Here is an 18,823-nt window from a genome sequence, read left to right as displayed (position 1 = left end):
CTCACGGGGCCTCCGGTCCCCCCCGCGGCCGGGCTGGGCCTGTGGCCTGGCTGTCCCCGGTGTGTCCCCGCTTTCTCCCCCGTGTGGGGCCCGACCGGCGGGGTGAGGGCCCAGAGCGGTGCGGGGTGGTTGGGGAGCACCGGGGCCGGCCCCAGCCCCGGCAGACGATGGCGCTGGCGGCCCTGCGTGGGGCCTGGGCCGGGCTGGGCCTCGGCGTGGGGGCTGCTGGCTGGAGGCCCGCTGGGCGAGGAGATAAGAACCGGTTCCTCCAGCCCCACGGGGCGCGGTGCCCGCGCCTCTGATGGGACGGGCAACGAGTCCCGGCCTGCGGCCGGTCCCCCCCGGACCCTCATGCCCCCGTGTTGCACCCGTGTGTCCTGCACCCCAACACCCCAGAGCAGGCGGGGGGCACCCACCCCAGCTGTGCTGCGTCCTGGGGCGATGCGGGGTTGTTGCCAGGCTCCGGGGCAGGGTGGGGCGCAGGGTGTGATGGAGGAACCACAGCAGGGTGGAGACGGGGATGTCTCCAGGCACTTGGGGTGACCCAGGGTGGCTTTTCCCCATGACCCCGTGGCTCAGGAGAGGGAAGGCTGCCTGGTATCCCCGGGGACACTATCAGGGGGACAGGGCAGAAACCCCAACCCTGGAAATGAAGGAGCTGACAACACGCCTCTGGCTGGGTTGGTGCCTTTATTGTGGAGCTGGATCCCAGTGGGATCCCTTGGGTGTGCTGGGGAGCGGAGGGTGAGCTGGGGGGGGTGGCGGGAGGCTCTGCGTTTTGGGGACGCCATGGCCGGCTGCTGCAGGGTGGGGACCAGCCTGGGTCAGGCGTTCTCCCAGAAGAAGGTGTTGCAGGCCACCGTGAGGGCGGCCACCAGGACCACGTACTCCTGGAAGTCCACCTCCCCGTCGCCGTTCTCATCCAGGTCCTGCATGATCTTCTCCACGGCACCCGTGTCCTTCTGGGTCTGGGGGGGGGGACACACAGGGTGAGCCCCGGGGCTCGGCAGCCTGCTGGGACGCTGCTGCCCCAGGGCACGGAGGGAAAGGGGGGCACCCCCGGCCCCAGCGCCCCGGCACGGCTGGTCCCTACCTCCAGGAAGCAGCCCAGCTCGCTCTGCAGCAGCTCCTTCAGCTCCTTCTTGCTCAGCTTGTACTTGTCCCCCTCTTTGCCGGAGTAGTGGTGGAAGACGTTGATGAGCGTCTCCATGGCCCCTTCCAGCTGCGACGCCATGGCTCCGGCTGCGGGGAGGTACCCGCCGCGTTACGGGGGGCAGCCGCCAGCCCCCCCCTGCCGTGAGGGGCAGCCCCCAAATTGTAGCCACCCCCTGCCCGGGGAACGTCGTGTGCCGTGGCCTCTGCTCCCAACGCTTGGCGCTGGGCAGAGAGCCAGCGGTGGGGCGGCGGGGGTCTCGGGGCACCCCGCTGCTCCCCGGGGCTGGACGGGGTGCTCCTTTGGGAGGGGGCCCCAGCCACCGGCCCCCTCGCAGGGCACCCGTGCCCCGGCCGGGACCTGCGCTCACCTGGGCTCCCCGCTGCGTCGCCCGCCCGCTGCTCCGAGTGCGCCGGGCTGGGCCAGCCTGGGATGTTAAATAAGCTCCAAGCCCCCTCCCTCCGGGAGGATCCGATACCGGGGCTGGACAGCCGGGCTGGCACCGCCGGGCCGCCCCGCGTCGCCTTCGCGGGGCCGGGATGTGGGGAGCCCAAACCTGCAGTGCCCCACTGCCCCGCTCACCCCACACCGGCCCCGGGGTGATGCAGAGGAGCGTCGCCAGCCCCACCGGTGCCTCCGCGGTGGCGATGGGCCGGGGAGGGGTGAGCGGTGATGCCAGGAGTCACTCTGGGGGGCTCCGTGTCCCCCCCCCGCTAAACCTCGGGCGTCCCTTCTTGCCGCCCCCGTGGCCGAGGCTGGCCCCACTGCGGCCCCGCGGGGCAGCGGGCTGCCGGGGGCACGGGGATCTGCCGCCAGCCCTGGGGTCGGATCCTGCACGGGACCCTGGCTCCACTCGCAGCCGCGGCGCCCGGGGTCTGACCCCGCGGCGTCACCCGCTCGGCGCCCGCCGGCATCCCCCATCTGTCAGCGGCGCGGTGCCGTGCCGGATCCATCCCCATCCCTCCTCCCGCAGGCTGATAAGGCGCGGGTATCCGGTGTCCTCGGCATCGCAACGGGAGCCAGCCGGGGCCGGGGGGAGCCGGTGGGGGCTATCGGGTGACTCAGCCCAGGCCCCCCGGGGCCGCCCGCTCCCCGCACACAGAAAGGCCTCTTGTCAAATTAAAAAAGCCCCACAATCCCGGCCCGGAGGTTGCTCCAGCAACGGCTCGGCCAAGAAACCAGATTCCCGTGCTGGCATGGCCGATGCTGATAATCCCGGCCCCGCTGCGGCTCTCATTACGGCCTTGCATCCGCGCGGCCGGGGTAGTGTGGTGCCGAACCCACCGCGGCCTCCCCGGCACCGGCATTCCCAGGGGAAAAACAGCAGTGGTGCTGAGCCCCCAAACTCAGGCGGGCATGATCGTCCCCCCCTTTTTGGGACCCCCTCGCAGGGGGGCTGCCGGGAGCTGCCGGCATGTCGTCGTGGCTTTTCGCAAGAGCCGGGTGGTGCCGGGCTCTTTATCCCGGATTCCAGTCCTAATTTGGGGCTAATTATATCCTGCTCCCTCCATTTCCATCTCCCGCGCTTCCTGGCCCCGTGGTTGGGAAACGCCGTGGCCGTGCAGCATCCTCCCCACCCGGGGACCCCAAAACCACCCTGCCACCCGGTCCCCCGACCCTGTAGGGGACCCTGTGCTGAGCAGGGGGTGGCGGGGGGGGGGGCTGGAGGGTTTGGGGTGATGTGCAGGGTTTTGGGGGTCCAGCCCCTGTCCTGCACCTGGGGCGGCTGAGGTGGCTGTGAAGGGGGTCCCTGGCTGGAGGTGGGGGTCCCGGCTGGAGCCTCAGGAGCTGCTTCCCAGCAGGACACGGCTCCCATTTTTGGTGTGGGGCAGGGAAGGGGGCCTGGGGCTGGTGAGCGCCAGGAGAGGCCGGATCCAGAGCCTGGGGACAGGGGGAAATGGGAAAGGACCCCGGTGGCACTCACTCAGTGGTGTCCGCGCGGGGGCTGGCGGCAGCGGAGCCCCTGTACCCCTGTCCCCGGTGCGGCTCGGCAGCGGGCAGGATCCGGCCGCCCCTTCTGGGAAAGCCTGGCCCCCGGGGCCGTGTCGCCTGCCCACTTGGGCAGCAGCTGCCCGTGACGGGAACAGGCATCGCCGCCCGGTCCTCAGCTTAAAAATAACCCGACCCCGGTCTCTGCAGTGGGCACAGAGCCGGGGCCACCATGCGCCGGGCACCAGCACGGCCGGCACGTCCAACTGCCTGTCTGTGCCGAGCTCCCCAAGGGCTCCGGCTGCGCTCGGAGGGGCTCTGCCCCACTCTTATTAAACCCCAAACCTCCCCGGAGATCAGGATTTGGCCAGGCGTATCCCGAGCGGTGGGACTGGCCGGAGCTGGGCGCCCAAGGGTAAACCCCGACACCGCGGGGGCATCGCCTGGGCGCCGCAGGGGTCGGCCCTGGGCGCCGCGGCCCCGCTCCCTGCCGCCGTGGTGCCGGCCGCGGGGAGAGCACGCCCGGCGTGTCCGTGCTGGCAGATCCCCAGGACGAGCTCTTACCAAACTGGGAGCAGCGAGGGACGTGCCAGGAGGTTTACACACATCTTGGAACAGGTTTCAGCCGCTGCGACTCCCCATGCTCCACTTTGACCCAGCTAAACCAGTTGCTCCAGTTGCTGGTGCCGGGGCTGGGCCAGTCTTGTCTCTCTATCCCACTGCTGGAGCATGGAAGAGGCTTTTCCATCCCTGGCGTTTGGAGCGGGAGAGCTGCCGTGTCAGGGCCGGGGGCACCGCGATGGCACCGGGCACCCGGCTTCGCAGCCTCAAATAACCACGCTCCCCTCCAAGGATCGGTGTGGTGGGCTGGCGTGGCCCACTGCCGGGCTAGCACCCGTGGTGGCCGCGGTGACTGTCTCTGGTTGGGGACAACACCAGGACCAGGACACAGGGGTGGGCGCCAACCCCCTGGGATGCACCTGCACCCCGACCCCGAGCTCTTGCCCCGGCACAGGGGGTCCTGCGATGCTCTACCCCTGCCAGTAGCGCCGAGGTCCCTGAGGCCGGGTCACCGCTCCCTGTCCGTGGGGACAGCCCCGAGCAGGGATCCCAGGCTTGACCGGGAGGTGCCGTTTCTCCTGCCGCCTGTGATTTGGCCGCATCCTGTCGTGGGGCCGCTGCAGCGCCTGCTGCCTCCTCGCCCCGTCCCGGCACCCCGAATTCCAGGGGTGGCGAGTCATGGGCCCGCCTGGCTCTTGGGGCCGGTGATTCACCCCAAACCTGTCCCCGTCCCTGCCGAGCCTGACTCACCCCAGCGGTTTCCCAAGAGACCATCTCGGTCCCCTGACGTGGGGCTCAGCGGAAGTCCCGTCCCCGTCCCCCCGTCACCCCGGGGAGGGGGACGGGCCGGATGGGGCTGCAGGAAGCCAATTCCTCGCCCGTGAGCTGGTGTGACGGGTGCGGGGTGGGGACCGGGCTGCCCGGTGCCGGCTGGAGCCTCCTCATCCCCATGGAGAGGTGGAGTGAGTGCGTCAGGGCTCACCAGAAACCGGGCTGGTGACGGCAGCGTTGTGCCGGGGACCTCCCTGCTCTGGGTCCCCAAAACACCGCTGGTGGGGGGGTTCCAGGCTGTGCCGGGCTCCCTGTGACCCCACTCCCATGTGCTCATCCCGGCCTCGCTCCCCGTCATGCTCGGTGTCACGCTGCCGTGGGGACACCAGGACACAGGCCCTGTGGCGTGCAGGGACGGGGTGACTGGCAGTTAGGGACATCCCTGCCATGCTCCGAGCAGAGACAGTCCTCAACGTCACCCCCATCCCGGGCCACCGCCCCCCGTGTCCCCACCGCCTCTCCCCGGGGCTGTGCCGCGGGCACCACGCGGGGTTTATTTGGCGCCGAGGAGCGGTGCCGGGGCACGGGACGCGGCTCGGGGGCCCCGTGGGAACGGCGGTGCCGCGGTGCGGAGCTGCTCAGTCTCCAGGTGGAAACCTGCCAGGGCTGCCATGTTATAAATACACAATGATTAAAGGGGAGCGCTCGGGCAGTTCCAACCCCCTAATTAATTTTGATTAATTAATTTTCACAAATCCCACTATTAATAGGGATGATGTCAGCAGGTGGCTGAGTCACAACTCTCACTCAGTGCGGGTCGAGCCTGGCCCCGGGTCCGCAGCGCTGCTGGATTGCAGGTGGGGACAAGCCACCGTGTCGGGGCCTGGCGGGACGCGAGCGGGGCGCTGGGGGCCACGTCCTCATCCCCACTGCAACCCCAGCCCAGCAGAGATGCGCTCGGGGGTGAGACCTGCCCCGCACCCCCCAGAAAGCTCCGGGTGATGCTCGAGCCCCACGGGATGCTCCAGCCCAGCGGGTGCCGGAGCAATCCTGCTCTGTCCTCCCGCGTCCCTCCCCGCTGCCCCGTGGTCCCATCCTGCTCCCCACCGGAGCATCCCCACGGCGGCAGAGCCCAGGCGGTGCTGCGGAGGCTGGGACAGGTTCACACCAGCAGGGCCGAGCACTGGATTTGGTCTGCTGCCCGCACGGGGAGGGAGGAGAGGAGGACGTCTCTGCGCCCGGGCGGTGTCTGTACGTCCGTCCGGTTGCAACAGGAAACCCAACACCGTGGCATGGGGGACAAAGCGCTGCGCTCTCCCCTCCTTCGTCGCAGGGTATAAAACCTCCCGGGGGGCCGCGGCCTGCCTGCAGCTCTCTGCCCGCAGGTGAGGGGGGTAAGTAGGGAATTGCTGCCTGCAGCACCGGCCCCACCCTGGCCACCGTTTCGCCAGCGCTCGCAGGACGAGAGCGGCGCTGGGGACCCCTGCCGTACCCCCATTCCTTTCCTGATGTCCCCCCATCCCAGCTGCCTCTGTGGCGTTTGTGCCACGCTGCGCTGGACGGCAGCGGCGTCACCGAACGGCTCTGCTCCCCCTCCCCGTGCCAGCCGAGGAGGGCCTGGCCAAAGCGCTCGGTCCCTGGGGAGCAGCGGGGCAGAGGGGCAGCCCCCAGCCCAGGGACCCTGCTCAGCCCTACAGAGCTGAGCTGAGACCTTGCAGGCTCGCTGCACCCTGGGCTGGGGAAGGGGAGAGGGTCCCCTTCTCCCGACGCACCCTGGGCATCGCCTCCCCGGGACGCCCCTCCACCTCCGACCCCCTCTCAGCTCCTCTCCCTGCAGCCCTGGACCACTGCCGTGCCCCGGCACCATGGCCACGGGCGAGCTGACCGAGCTGGAGACGGCCATCGAGAAGATCGTCACCATCTTCTTCACCTACGCGGGGAAGGAGGGCAAGAAGGGCACGCTGACAGCCGGCGAGTTCAAGGAGCTGGTCCAGCTCGAGCTGCCCAACCTGATGAAGGTGAGGCAAGGGGCAGCATGTGTGGGGCGGCTGGGGGTTGACTGGGTCCCTGCGGCTCCCCTCAAGCTGGGGGACTGCTCCCGGTACCCTGGGATTTGCAAGAAAGAGCGAGCAGCAGCCTCTGCTCCCCCCCATCCCTGTCCCCATCCCCGTCCCCATCGCGCTCTCTGGGGACCGGGATACGGCTGAGCTTCCCCTGTCCTCCCCACAGGACGTCCCCTCCCTGGAGGAGAAGATGAGCGAGCTGGATGTGAACAATGACGAGGAGCTGAAATTCGGCGAGTACTGGCGGCTGATCGGGGAGCTGGCGAAGGCCATGCGGCGGGAGAAAGCGGGGAAGAAGTGACGGGGCTGGCGGGGAGACTCAGCCGATGCGGAGCTAATAAAAGAGGTTTCACTGAGCCTGGGCATCGCTGCTGTTCTTAGCAGGGGGCTCCCGATTTGGGCAGCCCATCTCCTCCCCTGCCTGCATCTGCCCATGGCCGCGGTGTGCCTGGGGACCAGCCCAGCACCACGAGCGGTGGGTCGCTGCTCACTCTGCGTTGGGGTGGCTGCTGCGGGGAACCTGTGATGGATGGGGCCGTTCCCGAATCGCCCTTGCGCTGGTCTGGCTTGTGGGGTGCCACCCTGCGCCCCACAAATGCTTTCCTGCCGGGCTGTGGGGTTGTTCAGTGCAACCCCGATGGGTGGCAGAGACGTGGCTGGGACCGGGGTAGGGCTTGGGAGCATCTCCGGCAGCGATGCCGCAGTGGCCGCAGCAGTCGCCACCTCCAGGGCATCAATGCCCATCCTCTCTGGGTCTTGGGTGGCACAGGGGGACGCGTCCGCCAGCACAGCATGTCACCGGCTCAACACCCCTCACTGAGGTCCCATTCCCAGCGTTCAGCTCCCAAATCCCGGCGCTGCTGGAAAATGGCAAAATCCCTGCCACAGGGTGACCCATCCCTGAGCCGGCCAGGTCCCGGTGCCCGTGTGGCTGTTCCCATGTGGTGCTGAGCAGCTGTGCCGTGCCGGGCTGGATGGGGAGCCCTCAATGTGGCCGGGAAGGAGGCGTTTCCCAGCCCCACGCTGGCCCTGGGCCAGGCTCCGAAATGAGACGCCTTGCACCACACCGCAGCTGGCGGCGCGCAGGGAGCTCCCACTCACACCTCCCCGCGGTATAAAACCCCGGCGCGCCGCAGCCCGCGCAGACCCAGGAGAGCCCGTGGAGCAGGTAAGTGGCCCATCCGCCACCGCGGGATGGGGGTCCGCGCCCAGGGATCCCGCCACCCCTCCGCGCCCCCCCTGCTCCCACGCTTGGCTCTGCCACGACTTGCCTCTGGAGCAGGGACGCTCCTGCCGCCGGGACGTGTCCCGGCAGCTCACCGCATCCCAGGGCTCCTTCCTCGCCCTGCGCTCAGTCCTGGCACCGAAGGAGGGGAAACTCCCCCCAAGCCGAGAGCTGAGCCTGGCTTTCTTCCTCCGCCAGCTCCTCAAGACCCCGTCGGAGAGGACAGCCCCATCACTGCTGCCACCGAGGACCTGCAGACCCCGCGAGGAGCAGCATGGGCCAGTGCAACTGCCGCAAGAAGCGCAAGGTCCATGAGCGACGCTGCGGCACCGGGAGGGCCGGGACCCCGTCGGGGTGCGGGGCGCAGGGGTGACCCCGCACGGCCCCGTCCCTCGGAGCAGAGCCCTGGGCATGGGGTGACTCAGAGCAGCGCGGCCGGGCCAGCCCCATCCTGGAGCCAGACTCCAGCGGAGGAGCCGGGGGGCTGTTTCAGGGTTCGGCGACGCTGCGCCGGTGCTGGGCAGGGAGACCTGGTGCTGCTGATTTGGAGCCGCTTGAAAGCTCGGGGAACCAGGCAGCTTTCTCCAGCTCCTGTGGACTCACCTTTGGGAGCTGTGCTCACTCCTTGCAACCTCTCCAAGGATGCCCAACAGCAGAAAGTCTCCTGTTTTCCTCGGCTTTCAAACGGGAGGTGCCCATCCCACGGCCCTTTGCACCTGCGGAGGATTTGGCCCCAGCCGGCTGAGCCAGGGCACCGGGCTGAGGCTCTGAAGATTGCTGGGTTCTTCCTAATGGGCATCGCCTGATGTGGTTTAATAGTGTTTCAAGGGGAAACCGCAGATGCTGAGTGAATCACCATCGTTTCCCTTCAAACGCAGCTTTGGCCAATTAGCACGAGTGGCCGGGGAGCCGGGTGTGTGGGTCGGGCCAGGCTCTGCCCCCCACCCTGCCGGGGAAGGGGTCTGCAGCCCCGACGGGGAGGGAGCGAGGCTCCCACCGCCGCCAAGCCCCATCCTGGCGTGCGCACGAGTCGTCCTGGGCACTGACTCATGCCGCCATCCACCGCTTGTGCAAAGGAGAGGAAGAACCAGTCCGGACTGCCGCGGCGGCCCCCGCGCGCCGTGGGTGTAGCGCCTGGAGACGCCGGGGTGGCTGAGCCTCGCTGGCCCCGGGCAGGGAGAAGTCCGGGCAAGCAGAGATGGAGGGGTGACATGCCTGCGGGGTGGGGTGTCATGTCGAGGTGGAGGGGGGTATGGCAGCTGTAGGGGGGTATTACAGCTGTGTAGAGTCTGTATGGAGGGACGCAACATCTGTGCGGTGGGGTCTCACATCTGTACGGTGGGGTCTCACGCCTGTATGGAGTGGTCTCACATCTGTAGGGAGCGGTCTCACATCTGTATGGGGATGTCACATCTGTACAGTGAGGTCTTACACCTGTAGAGGGGGTCTCACGTCTGTACGGAGAGGGTGTCATGTTGATAAGGAGGTTTATCACATCATTGCGGACGGGTTGAACATCTGCAGAGAGCACTGGCACATCTGCTCGGGGGGTGTCCCATCTACTCGGGGGCTTGTCCTGTCCCTCTGGGGCACGTCCCATCCACCCAGGGAGGTGTCCCACTGGTGCTCACCCTCTCTCCCCCCGCGCAGGACTGCCAGGAGCTCACCGACGTGGAGCGGGCCATTGAGACTGTCATCAACCAGTTCCACTGCTACGCGGTGAAGGGGCAGAAGGAGTACCTGACGCCCAACGAGATGCAGGAGCTGGTGGTGCAGAAGCTGCCCCACCTGGGGAAGGTGAGGGCAGAGCCCAGGGGTGGGCAGGGGGAGCTGGGGTGGGCACGGGCTGCCCGCGGAACCCCACAGCCCCATCACCCCAACACTTTTTCTGTCCCCGCTGCAGTGTGTTGGACCGCTGGATGAGAAGATCGAATGCATGGGAGACCCTGATGAGGCCAAGCTGGAGTTCGGAGAGTACTGGGACATGATGGGGGACGCGGCCAAGGGCTGCCGGAGGAAGTAGAGGGTGGCGGGGGACGGGAAGGCGCCCGAGGCCTCAGGCTCTGCACCGAGAAGCGCGAGAGGCTGCTGGTCCCGGTGGGATGCGCCTGGGAAAAATGCAGCGTCGCTCCTGCCGGGGCTCATCTCCTCCCCGCGTCCCCAGCCAGGGCGGAGGGATCCCCCTCCCCGGCTCCGTCCCTGCCCTCTCTCGTCTCTCCTTCCCGTCAGGAAACCTCCCTTCCCATCCCCAGCTCTGGCCCGTGCCGCGGTGGGAGGGAGGTGGCAAGGGGGTTCCTGGCCCCGGCTCTGGAGCTGCTTTTCTCCGTCCTTTGCTCCAGAGCCTTTACCCACAGGGTTGTCCCACCTCCAGCCCCGAAAACCCTCCGGTTGCAGGTCTCCCAGCCCCGGAGCATCGCAGCAAGAGGGACTTGGCTCCTTTCCCCCAAAAACCCTTGGATGTGCGGGCTCGTCCCCCTGGCCCTATGCCCTGCCACCAGATGGGACCCCCTTTGCCACCGCTCTGCCTCGTGCTTTGAGCACCTTTGGGGGCATCCTGGGCTCCGGGCCGGCCCTGACGTTGCCGTTTGTGGCCTGGGCGTATTCTCTGCTCTTCCCCCAGTGCAGGGACCACAGTGCCCTGTGCCTGCCCAGGTTTTGGGGTGCTATGCCAGGGCGTGTGTGGTGCTCCCCGGCCCGCCCCTTTCCAGGGATGCTGGCCCCCGGCTGGCGGCTGAGCTCGGGGCTGGGACGGTGGCGGGTTGTTATCAGCTTGCATCACTTGCAACCATTTTTGTATAAATTAATAAAGGAAAACACTGGAAAAAAAACCCAGCCAGGATAGGATGACCTCATTTGTCCTTCGTGGGAGAGGGAAAGTGGGGAGCAGGGAGGGATGGGGCTGCAGCGATTGTGGCTCTGAGCATCGCTCGCTGCTGGGTTGCACAGCCCCGCTGGCCCCAGTGCAGAGCATGAGGGTGCAAGGGATGCTGCAAGCGTGCATGGTGCTGTGGGTGGGCACGGGGCTGCAGGTATGCACGGGGTGCTGCAGCGTGCGGGGTGCTGCAGTGTGCAGCGTGCTGCGGGTGCGCGTGAGCACTGCGGGTGCGCGTGGTGCTGTGGGGGTGCGTGGGCACTGCGGGTGTGCGCGGGGCTGTGCACATGCCCAGTTCCTGCGGTGGCTTGTGCCCAGTGGTCCCCATTGCAGGGACCCCACAAGCAGAGCCAGGGCTGTGTCTCCAGACCAGGCACCCCGAGGGCTTTGGGCATGTGGCTCCACACTGGGCTGGAGGGCGCTCAGAGGAGACCCCGAAATCCTGGGCTCAGAAAGACCCGGGAGCTGCGAGGCCAGCAGCAAGATCCCACCCGTGCCTGGAGAGTGTGGGATTTCTGTGTAATTACAGCAAATTAGAAAAGAGTGAATGCCACAAAGCGGTGGCTTGCTGGGATGGAGCAATTAGCTTGGGCATCGAGCGCATGGCAGGTGAAGAAATGGGCTTGAGAGGGTGCAGGGCACCTGCTGAGTCTGGTTATCCCACCTTTTCTCTGCCGTCCGGGCCATTCCCACTGAGCTCCATGTCCCAGAGGAGCCCGTGGGCAGCCCCAGAGGCACGATGGGGATGGGGACCCCAAAAAGGGAGAGGATGCAGGCACCTCAGCAGCACCTGCGACACCTTGCGAGGCTCTGTGCCGTGGGGGGAAAAAAAAGATGAACAAAACCAAACCAAACCTCAGAGAAAAGTGATGAAACCTGAGGCCGGGAGAGGGTGGCAGGTCCTCCCGGGCCGGCGGTCGGCACGGCAGCACCGACACTGCGGCTCGGCCACAGGCCACCCTCTGTCTCCTCTCACCTTTGGGTGGATTTCACAATGGGAATGACTATTTATTGTTCCTACCTTGGAAATGCATACATGGAAATTAAGCAGAAAGGTGTGGCGTGCATTTAATTAGAGACAGGAAATGTGTCAAATGATTGGAGTGATGGGGGGGAAAGGGGAGCCAGGGCGCCTGGATCCTCTTCCCAGCACCAGGCTGGGAATGTGCTGCGGGAGTGGGGACTCCTGGGTCCTATTTCTGGTTTGGTGACCGGCTCCCCGGCGTGATGGTGCGCTGTCAAGAGGACGGCAATTCCTGCGGCGTGAGCCATCCTCGATAACTATCTGTTGTATCTGGAAAGTCCTTGGAGGGGGTAGGAACAGCTCAGCCCGTGCCAGGGCGGTCGGCACCCCTCGGTGAGTCAGCGCCGACCACGCGGGCACAGCACCGAAATGTGTTTGTCCTTGCTGGGGTGGCTGCTGTGTGCACCACGGCGGTCCCCAAAGACCCCCAAAGCGGGGCTCAGTGTCCCCCCCTCTGCAAAGGGTCCCATGGAGCAGAGCTTGTCCGTGAGAAGCCAGACTGCTCCCGACCCTTCAGATCTGGAGCTGGTGGGGACCAGGGGAGAGACCAACCTCATCGGTGCGATCAAAATGGCTGGGAACTGTCTTGTGATGGGTTTGGATGGTACGTGGCTGCCCTGAGCACACGCACACGCCCTGGATGCCTTGTAAAAATAAGGGCCTGGATGTGGTTGTGACATCTGCCAGGCACAGGAGAGTAATGAAAGCCCATGATTCAGAGGTGAGCTGTTTGCCTGCAGGGTCGGGGAGGGATTCCCACCCTCCTGGGATGTTGCATCAATGGCACTGGGACATCTCGGCTGAGAATGGGTTTGCTTCCTCCCAACCGAGATTAGGAAGAAGCCAGTGGTGAGCCGGGATGACACGTGTCATTTTTTTCCGGGATGGGAGCCCCAAAGGTCCTCTGAGCAGGTGGCTGCTGCCTGTGATATATCACCTCCCACTTTGCATCCTTAAATATGCAGCTCCCAATAATGCCTGTATCTAATCTTGACATCAAATCGCTGTGCCGTTGCTCTGGTAGACATACAGGGGTACAATTTGCTGGGACAATTAATTACGAATGTGACTTTACAAGCACAACTACCAGCTGAGAAGAGCCTTATCTGTCCCAGTGCATCTAGAGATGGCTGAGAGCTGGATACGGCCCTGCTTGGAGCCGGTGCTTGTGTTTCCAGCGTCCCAGAGACCTGCGCCAGCCCCTTTCACCCTTGAGAACAAGTGGTTTTGGTTCAAATGAACAATGCTCCCCACCTTGCTGGGCAGCTCCTGGGCCACACCGGACCCGATCGGCCGGCCTCGCTGCCGGTGTGTGCGCGGGGCGGTTTGGAGCAGGGCAGGGATGCGCCGCGGGATGGGGAGCCGGCCTTTTGGCTGGTGCATGGCTGGACGGCGGTGGGTTTGCAAACCCTGGGACCAGGCTGGACTTGCGCTGTGCCTGGAAAACCACCGCTGCCAGGAGCCCACCATCCCTTCCAGACGGTGGGGTCTTTTGGGGTAGTCCCCAAATGCCTGCCATCACCCCGTGGCCACAGCCACGGCCAGAGCAGCCCCCGGGAGCTGGAGCCCGCTGCGGGTCCCTGCTCGCACTGACCTGTCTGGATGTTGCAATTGCAGGGAGCCATTTCCCAGGTGAGCCCCAGCCCGGGAACGCCCTGGGAACGTCAGGGAGGGGCGGGAGCCTCTTTAAAAGCCAGGCTAGGCCCAGTGGTATGGGTGCAAGGTGAAGACAGAGTAGGCGTCATCAGCTCCTGCTGCCTGTGCTGCCAAATCGGCGACAGACAGACACAGCAGGACCCCCGGACGGAGCCAGGTGAGGCTTCGAGCCGGGCACGGGAAAGCTGACGCCGGGACCCTTGGGGTGAATATTCAACCAGGAACAGCCCTGGGACGTGACGCTGCAGGTTGGGTGGTGGAAATCCCCTGAGCCCTTCGGCAGCGCCGCGCGTGCGGGGCTGGGGCGGAGGGGACCCGCCGGATGCGGGGGGAGCCGGGCTGGGGGACTGGTGGTCCAGCACAGGGCTTGGCAGCATCCATTGAGCTCTGCTGCCTATGGAGAGCCCGGCACATGCGGTTGCCAGTGAGGTCTGGCCCCTGGAAAAGGGGCATTTCCCCCCTGCTTTGCCCACAGCGATGCCGGGGCGGTGGGCAGGGAGCACTGGGGCTGTGCCTGGCTGCGGGTCCTGGCTCTGGGCACTGGTGCTGGTGAGCGTGCGAGGAAGGAGAGGGAGAGGTGAAAGAAGAAGGGGGACTGGGGCGACAGGAGCGGAGCAGCCAGCGAGTCCCGTCCTGCCCATCCCGCCCACCTGGCGCCCGGCACTGCTGCAGCCGTGCCGGCATACCCGTGTCCCACTGCGGTGACAATGTCCCCGTGCCCCAGGCCGGCCCTGGGGGCGCGTGGCGGGGCCAGGGCGCAGGCGATGGCGGGGCCATGCGGGCTGTGCTGTTGCGGATGGGCTGGTGCCGTGAGTCAGTGGCGAAGCAGCAGCCATCATGCCCCGAGGATGGGCTGGGCGCTGGTGGCAGGGGACCGGCGACACCGGTGTGGGGTCCGCATGTGGGGACCCCAGTGGGTACAGGGGGAGGTTGTGCGGTGGGTGCTTTTGCCCAGGTGCTGCTGATTACCTTTTGTTGGTAATTAATGGCCCGAGATAAGGAAGGGCTGGAGCTGAAGGTCTCCGGTAAGCAGCTCTCGCGAGGCTGTGCTGGGCACTGCAGCTCACAGCGGGACGCCCTGCCAGCGCTGGGACGGTTCAAAAGCCACCCTGGAGCCAAGCATCCTGCAAGCTGGGGATGGTCTCTGGTCCCAGGACAGGGTGGCCCTGGGCCATGGCACCGTGGCGCAGCGAAGGCTCCCGAGGGGACAAGGATGGCTTGGGAGGGTACCCAGCCGTGCCGAGCCACGCAGGGACGAGCGCGAGAGTGCAGGGAGCCCGGGCCTGAGCCTTGTGTCTCTTGTTACCACCCTGATGTGCCGATGTCCTCGGCCTGGGGCTGAATTGGGGAGGATCAGTGCAAATAGAGAGAGGACGTGAGCCAAGTTTGGGGCGCCAGGCGGGTCCTGCCTGTTCCCAGGGAGCAGCCGGGCTGCAGACACCCCCCTGGATGATGTCCCCGGAATGAGGGACAGTGCTGGGCCACCCCTCTGGGCTCCATGCATGCTGCCCTGTTGGCTTCCTCCAAGACCCCTGCGGCCACCGTGACGGTCGGCATTGCACCCTGGGCTGGTGTAAATCAGCATGGCTCCAGCGAAACGACAGGGAGCAACATGCCCCAGCTCGCCCCATGTCCCGCACCGCCGACAGGGCAGGAAAGAGCCAAGGCCGGACAAGGTGACGCAGTTTCCGTGCCTGCCTGCCTGCACCCTGCCCAGGATGCGGACGCCAGACCCCGTGACGGGGACCATCCTGTTAGGTCCATCCATAGGAAGGAGCTTCCTGGCTTGGGGCAGCCTTGGGAGCGCGGACAGAGGAAAGGGACCCTGGACATCAAGCAGGCAGGCAGGATTGGACCCCGGGGTATGGGGGATGCTCTTGGCTGGGCTCGTGGGGGGCTCGGGCAGGTCCAGACCTGCCCTGCTGGGGTGTTTCTGGAGCCGTGAAGCAAGAGGAGGGCTGGCCGGTAATTCCTGCCCTCGTCCCACCGCCACCGCCGCCGCCGTGTGGCTCCCAGCCCCATTCCTCCCTAATGAGCCCTGGGAACCGGCAGCCACGGCCCTGGCGCTGTGGAGCCCCGCGGCCCCAGCGCCATAATTGCCACCCCGTCCCACGCGCGGGGGCGGCCGCCCCGGGGGAGCAGGTGGGGCGGCTGGCGTGGGGCCGGTGCTGCGCCAGAGCCGGGGCAGGCGGCATGGAGGATTTTTGGGGTGATCCTGTATGAGCAGCGATGTGGGGAGACGAGCACGCCGCACGTTGGCACTGCCAGCTTTTTGCCTTTCCAGGGAGGCTGCTTTTTGCCTGCCTGGGGGCTTGCGGTGACCCCAGGGCTGGTGGCAGCGGAGATCCCTGTTCATGCCCTGAGTAATGGCACCGCGATCTTTGGCGGCACGCCGCCTGCCCTTCCACCCCCTGTCTTCCAGTATGGGCATGTGGAGGGTCCCACGGCCCCTGTCCCTGACCCCCGTCCCCGCAGGTGACCGCAGGCAGTGATGGCAGAATGCACGGAGCTGGAATGGGCCGTCCAGGTGCTGGTGAACAACTTTGACAAGTATTCGAGCCGCCGCTGTTGCTGCAAGAAGCCGCGGCGCATCAGCAAGAAGGATTTCCGCAAGATGCTGAGCTGTGAGCTCAACCACATGCTGACGGTGAGGCAGGGGCGCGTGGGGCCAGGGGACCGGCTCCTCCCTCTTGCATGGGGTCCCCCCCACCCTGCACCCTGCTTTCCCCGCTGCCCTGGTGTGACCGGCTCCGCTCTCTCCCCCAGGACACCGGGAACCGTCGAGCGGCCGACAAGCTCATCTGCGACCTGGATGAGAACAAAGACGGGCGCATCAGCTTTGAGGAGTACTGGACCTTGATAGGCGGCATCGCCAGCCCCATCGCCCAAATCATCCGCCAGCAGGAGCAGAGTGTCAAGCATACCAAGTAGTCGGCTGCATCCAGACCCTCCCCGGGGTCAGCCCCCGGGCTCAGCCCCTGCTTCTCCACGGCTCCCTGCTTCTCGCCTCTCCCGCTGCCGAGCCCCACCCCGAGCCCCAGCTTGCCCCGGGGCACCCCGGTCTCCCACAGCTTTGCCGACTGAGCCATGCCAGGGTGCGACTGGGGCGGGAAGACCCTGTGGGTGGGAGCTGTGGGATGTGAGGCCATCACAGCCTCAGGGGGCTCCTCCTTGCCCACGCCATGACATCCCTGCCCTCATCCTCTTCCGCAAGCCTTGTCCTTCCTGGGTTGCTGGGCAAGAAGCAAAGGGAGAGGCTTCCCCTCATCTAGGACATGAATTCTGTCTGTTCTCAGACCTCTGGGGCACGGCCCCACTGGCAGAAACCCCATCATGACCGGGACCTCCCTCTCCCCTCGGATCTCCCCCTCAAAGTCGGGGGTCTTCTTGGGAAAAGGGTGCCTTTCCCCCTGCCCAAGCTGGTGAAGGGTCTGCCCTGCCTGCGCTGCCTGGTGCTCTGGTCCTTCGGGCTCGGGGAGTGGCGCGGTCCCGTCCGGGCAACACCACCGTGGTTATTTATTGCAGCAATAAAGTTTGGAGGAGCAGCGGGTGATGCTGAGGCTCTGCCTTCCCGGGAGCTGCCCTGCAGCATGCGTGCATGCACCGAGGGGGTGCGGGGGGCAGAGGGAGGGGGTCTGTCCTGTCCCCCATCACCCACACAGTCATGGCGCGCCTTGGGCTGGCGATAACGCCCTCCCAGCCATCCGCCCTCGCAGGGATGGGCTCCCTGGGGCTGACCGAGCCACCACGAGGTGTCAGCAGACACCGTGGCCTGCCAGCACCTCACCGGCCCTACGGCACCCCAAGCCACCGCCTGGGGCACAGCGTGTGGATGCTGCTGCCACTCGAGCTGGGGGACCCTCTCCACGTCCCCATGTGGGGTCCCGAGCAGCCTGGGACTGCAGCCCCACATCTGTGCACAGCAAGGGCATGGCCGCCCCAATCCCGGGGTGTCTCGGGGGACCCCAATTCCCTTGCTGCCTCTCAGCGCACTGCACGCCTCCCACCCGGGATGGGGACGGGGAAAAGCTCCGTGGCCCCGTGCGCACCAGGACACCCCGGGCCGGCAGCGCTCGGCTGGGAGTGTGCTGCAGCCTGGTTCATGGCGCCCTGTGACGCCCACGGTGCTGGCAGGCAGCCCAAGCCGGCAGCCCCGGCGCCTGCTGGGGATTTTCCACTGGGAGAGGACTTGGCTCTGAGCCTGCGAGCATGGCAGTGGCCCCCCGCAACCCCCACTCCCACGGCAGGGGGGATGCCAGCACCTTGGAGCAGGGACCCCCATCCCCTTCCAGCCAGCCCCCTCGCTGACCCTGCTGCTCCCCTCCCCAAGGCAGGAGCATCGCTGGCTCTTGCCTCCTGCCTGTCCCCCTGCCCATGCAGCCCACCTTCCCCTGCCCTGCAGCACTGGGGGTCCCGGGCAAACTGGGGGTGCCCCCGTGGGAGACGGCGCAGCCAGGCAGGGCTGCGGCTGAGTCACGGTGGAGGAATCCCTCTCGGGCAAGGGCAGGGCTCATGACTCACCCCGCTGTTTATGGGGTGAGTGGGGCTTGGCTGGGCACTGCACCCGGCTGCTCACACGGGATCCCAGCAATCCGGCGGGATCCGGGATAGACTCTCAGGGTCTCTCCAGACGGGACCCTCAGGGTGAGGGGCAACCAGCCCCCAACATCTCATTTCTAGATGCATATCGGCTGCAGTACACGGAAACAATTCAGGATGTCCCCGGCTTGTGCGCGCTTGCCTGCAGGATGTGGGCATCCAGACTGGGGCTCTGAGCAGTCGCAGCCCCCGTGCCTGTGCCGGTCACGTTATTTCCCACCCTGGAGCTGCTTGGAGCAAACGCGGGTGCATGGGGAACCTGGGGGGTGCACCAGTGTGCAGGGGACTGGTGTGTCGGAGAGAGCGTTGCACGGATATACACATGGGCAGGGGGTGGTTTGTGTGCCCGTGTGCTCGGCAGCTGCACCCCTGGCTGCTCCTGCAAAGCCCTGGGGCACCTTGCACGGCACCACACGGCAGGCAGGGAGAGGGACGGTGTGGGGCCGTGGGACAGGGATGGGGCTGCCAGGCTCCGCAGCTGGCCTCAATTTAGGGAGCTCAAACCCACGCTCCTGTCCTCGTGTCCCCCCTGGAGGGATCAGCTCTGGGCACCCTGCGTCAGCTGCTAACGCAGCCCTGGCGGTGCACCAGCCTCGAGGTCCCACATGGCGCAAGATTTGCAAGATTTCAGAAAATGCCCCAAATATGTTCCCCCACGGTCCTCTCGGGCTGCCACATCTCTGGGAGAAGGAAGATACGTTTTCTCTGCAATCACCAGAGACTGAAAGGTTGGCTGTCTTCAAGATGCTCAAGGCCAGGTCACCTTGGATTTTGCCAGACAAGGATTTACCCTGGCTCCCTCCTCCAAGCCAAACAGGCTCTTGCAGATGGGTGGCAATGCAAACATAACTGGGGGTTTGCAGGGAAAAGCCGGGTGCCCTCCTCAGTGCCAGCATTCCCCCGGGAGCAGCCTCCTGCCAGGATGGCCACCACCCTGGCACAAGCCCTGGCATCCAGCATTGCCACCTTC

At 66.4% G+C, this 18,823-nt stretch overlaps 4 protein-coding genes across 8 annotated transcripts; 3 read left to right on the top strand and 1 right to left on the bottom strand.

Moving 5' to 3' along the window:
• Positions 1-738: 738 nt before the first annotated feature.
• On the bottom strand, positions 739-3,173 carry S100A1 (S100 calcium binding protein A1). Its single transcript, XM_082332816.1, has 3 exons — positions 3,078-3,173; positions 1,094-1,242; positions 739-968 (listed from the first exon to the last, which is right to left on the bottom strand). Exons 2-3 carry the CDS (start codon positions 1,232-1,234, stop codon positions 825-827), a joined length of 285 nt encoding a protein of 94 aa, XP_082188942.1. The 5' UTR covers positions 1,235-1,242; positions 3,078-3,173; the 3' UTR covers positions 739-824.
• A 2,510-nt stretch (positions 3,174-5,683) lies between these two features.
• Positions 5,684-6,835, top strand: S100A13 (S100 calcium binding protein A13). Of its 4 annotated transcripts, none has more exons than XM_082333044.1 (3): positions 5,684-5,808; positions 6,237-6,432; positions 6,644-6,835. In XM_082333044.1, the coding sequence occupies exons 2-3, from the start codon at positions 6,280-6,282 to the stop codon at positions 6,776-6,778; spliced, it is 288 nt and encodes a 95-aa protein (XP_082189170.1). In that variant the 5' UTR covers positions 5,684-5,808; positions 6,237-6,279; the 3' UTR covers positions 6,779-6,835. The 4 variants fall into 4 exon arrangements, with proteins under 4 accessions (XP_082189170.1, XP_082189169.1, XP_082189171.1 ...); XM_082333043.1 differs by having other exon boundaries at positions 5,687-5,808; positions 6,252-6,432; XM_082333045.1 differs by having other exon boundaries at positions 5,693-5,799; positions 6,252-6,432.
• Positions 6,836-7,013: 178 nt separating this feature from the next.
• LOC309600614 (protein S100-A14-like) lies at positions 7,014-10,393 on the top strand. 2 transcript variants are annotated; one of them, XM_082333035.1, is made up of 4 exons: positions 7,014-7,645; positions 7,901-8,009; positions 9,353-9,499; positions 9,606-10,393. In XM_082333035.1, exons 2-4 carry the CDS (start codon positions 7,977-7,979, stop codon positions 9,723-9,725), a joined length of 300 nt encoding a protein of 99 aa, XP_082189161.1. In that variant the 5' UTR covers positions 7,014-7,645; positions 7,901-7,976; the 3' UTR covers positions 9,726-10,393. The 2 variants fall into 2 exon arrangements, with proteins under 2 accessions (XP_082189161.1, XP_082189160.1); XM_082333034.1 differs by having other exon boundaries at positions 7,014-8,009.
• A 4,582-nt stretch (positions 10,394-14,975) lies between these two features.
• On the top strand, positions 14,976-16,799 carry LOC309600643 (protein S100-A16-like). The gene is made up of 3 exons (XM_082333095.1): positions 14,976-15,116; positions 15,730-15,901; positions 16,021-16,799. Exons 2-3 carry the CDS (start codon positions 15,746-15,748, stop codon positions 16,183-16,185), a joined length of 321 nt encoding a protein of 106 aa, XP_082189221.1. The 5' UTR covers positions 14,976-15,116; positions 15,730-15,745; the 3' UTR covers positions 16,186-16,799.
• The last annotated feature ends 2,024 nt before the right edge of the window (positions 16,800-18,823 follow it).

Source organism: Platalea leucorodia (genome assembly GCF_965183815.1).
Source record: "Platalea leucorodia genome assembly, chromosome: 24".
Classification (NCBI taxonomy): Eukaryota; Metazoa; Chordata; class Aves; order Pelecaniformes; family Threskiornithidae; genus Platalea; species Platalea leucorodia.
Note: the sequence above shows the minus strand (reverse complement) of the source record. Positions and strands in the feature narration are given on the sequence as shown.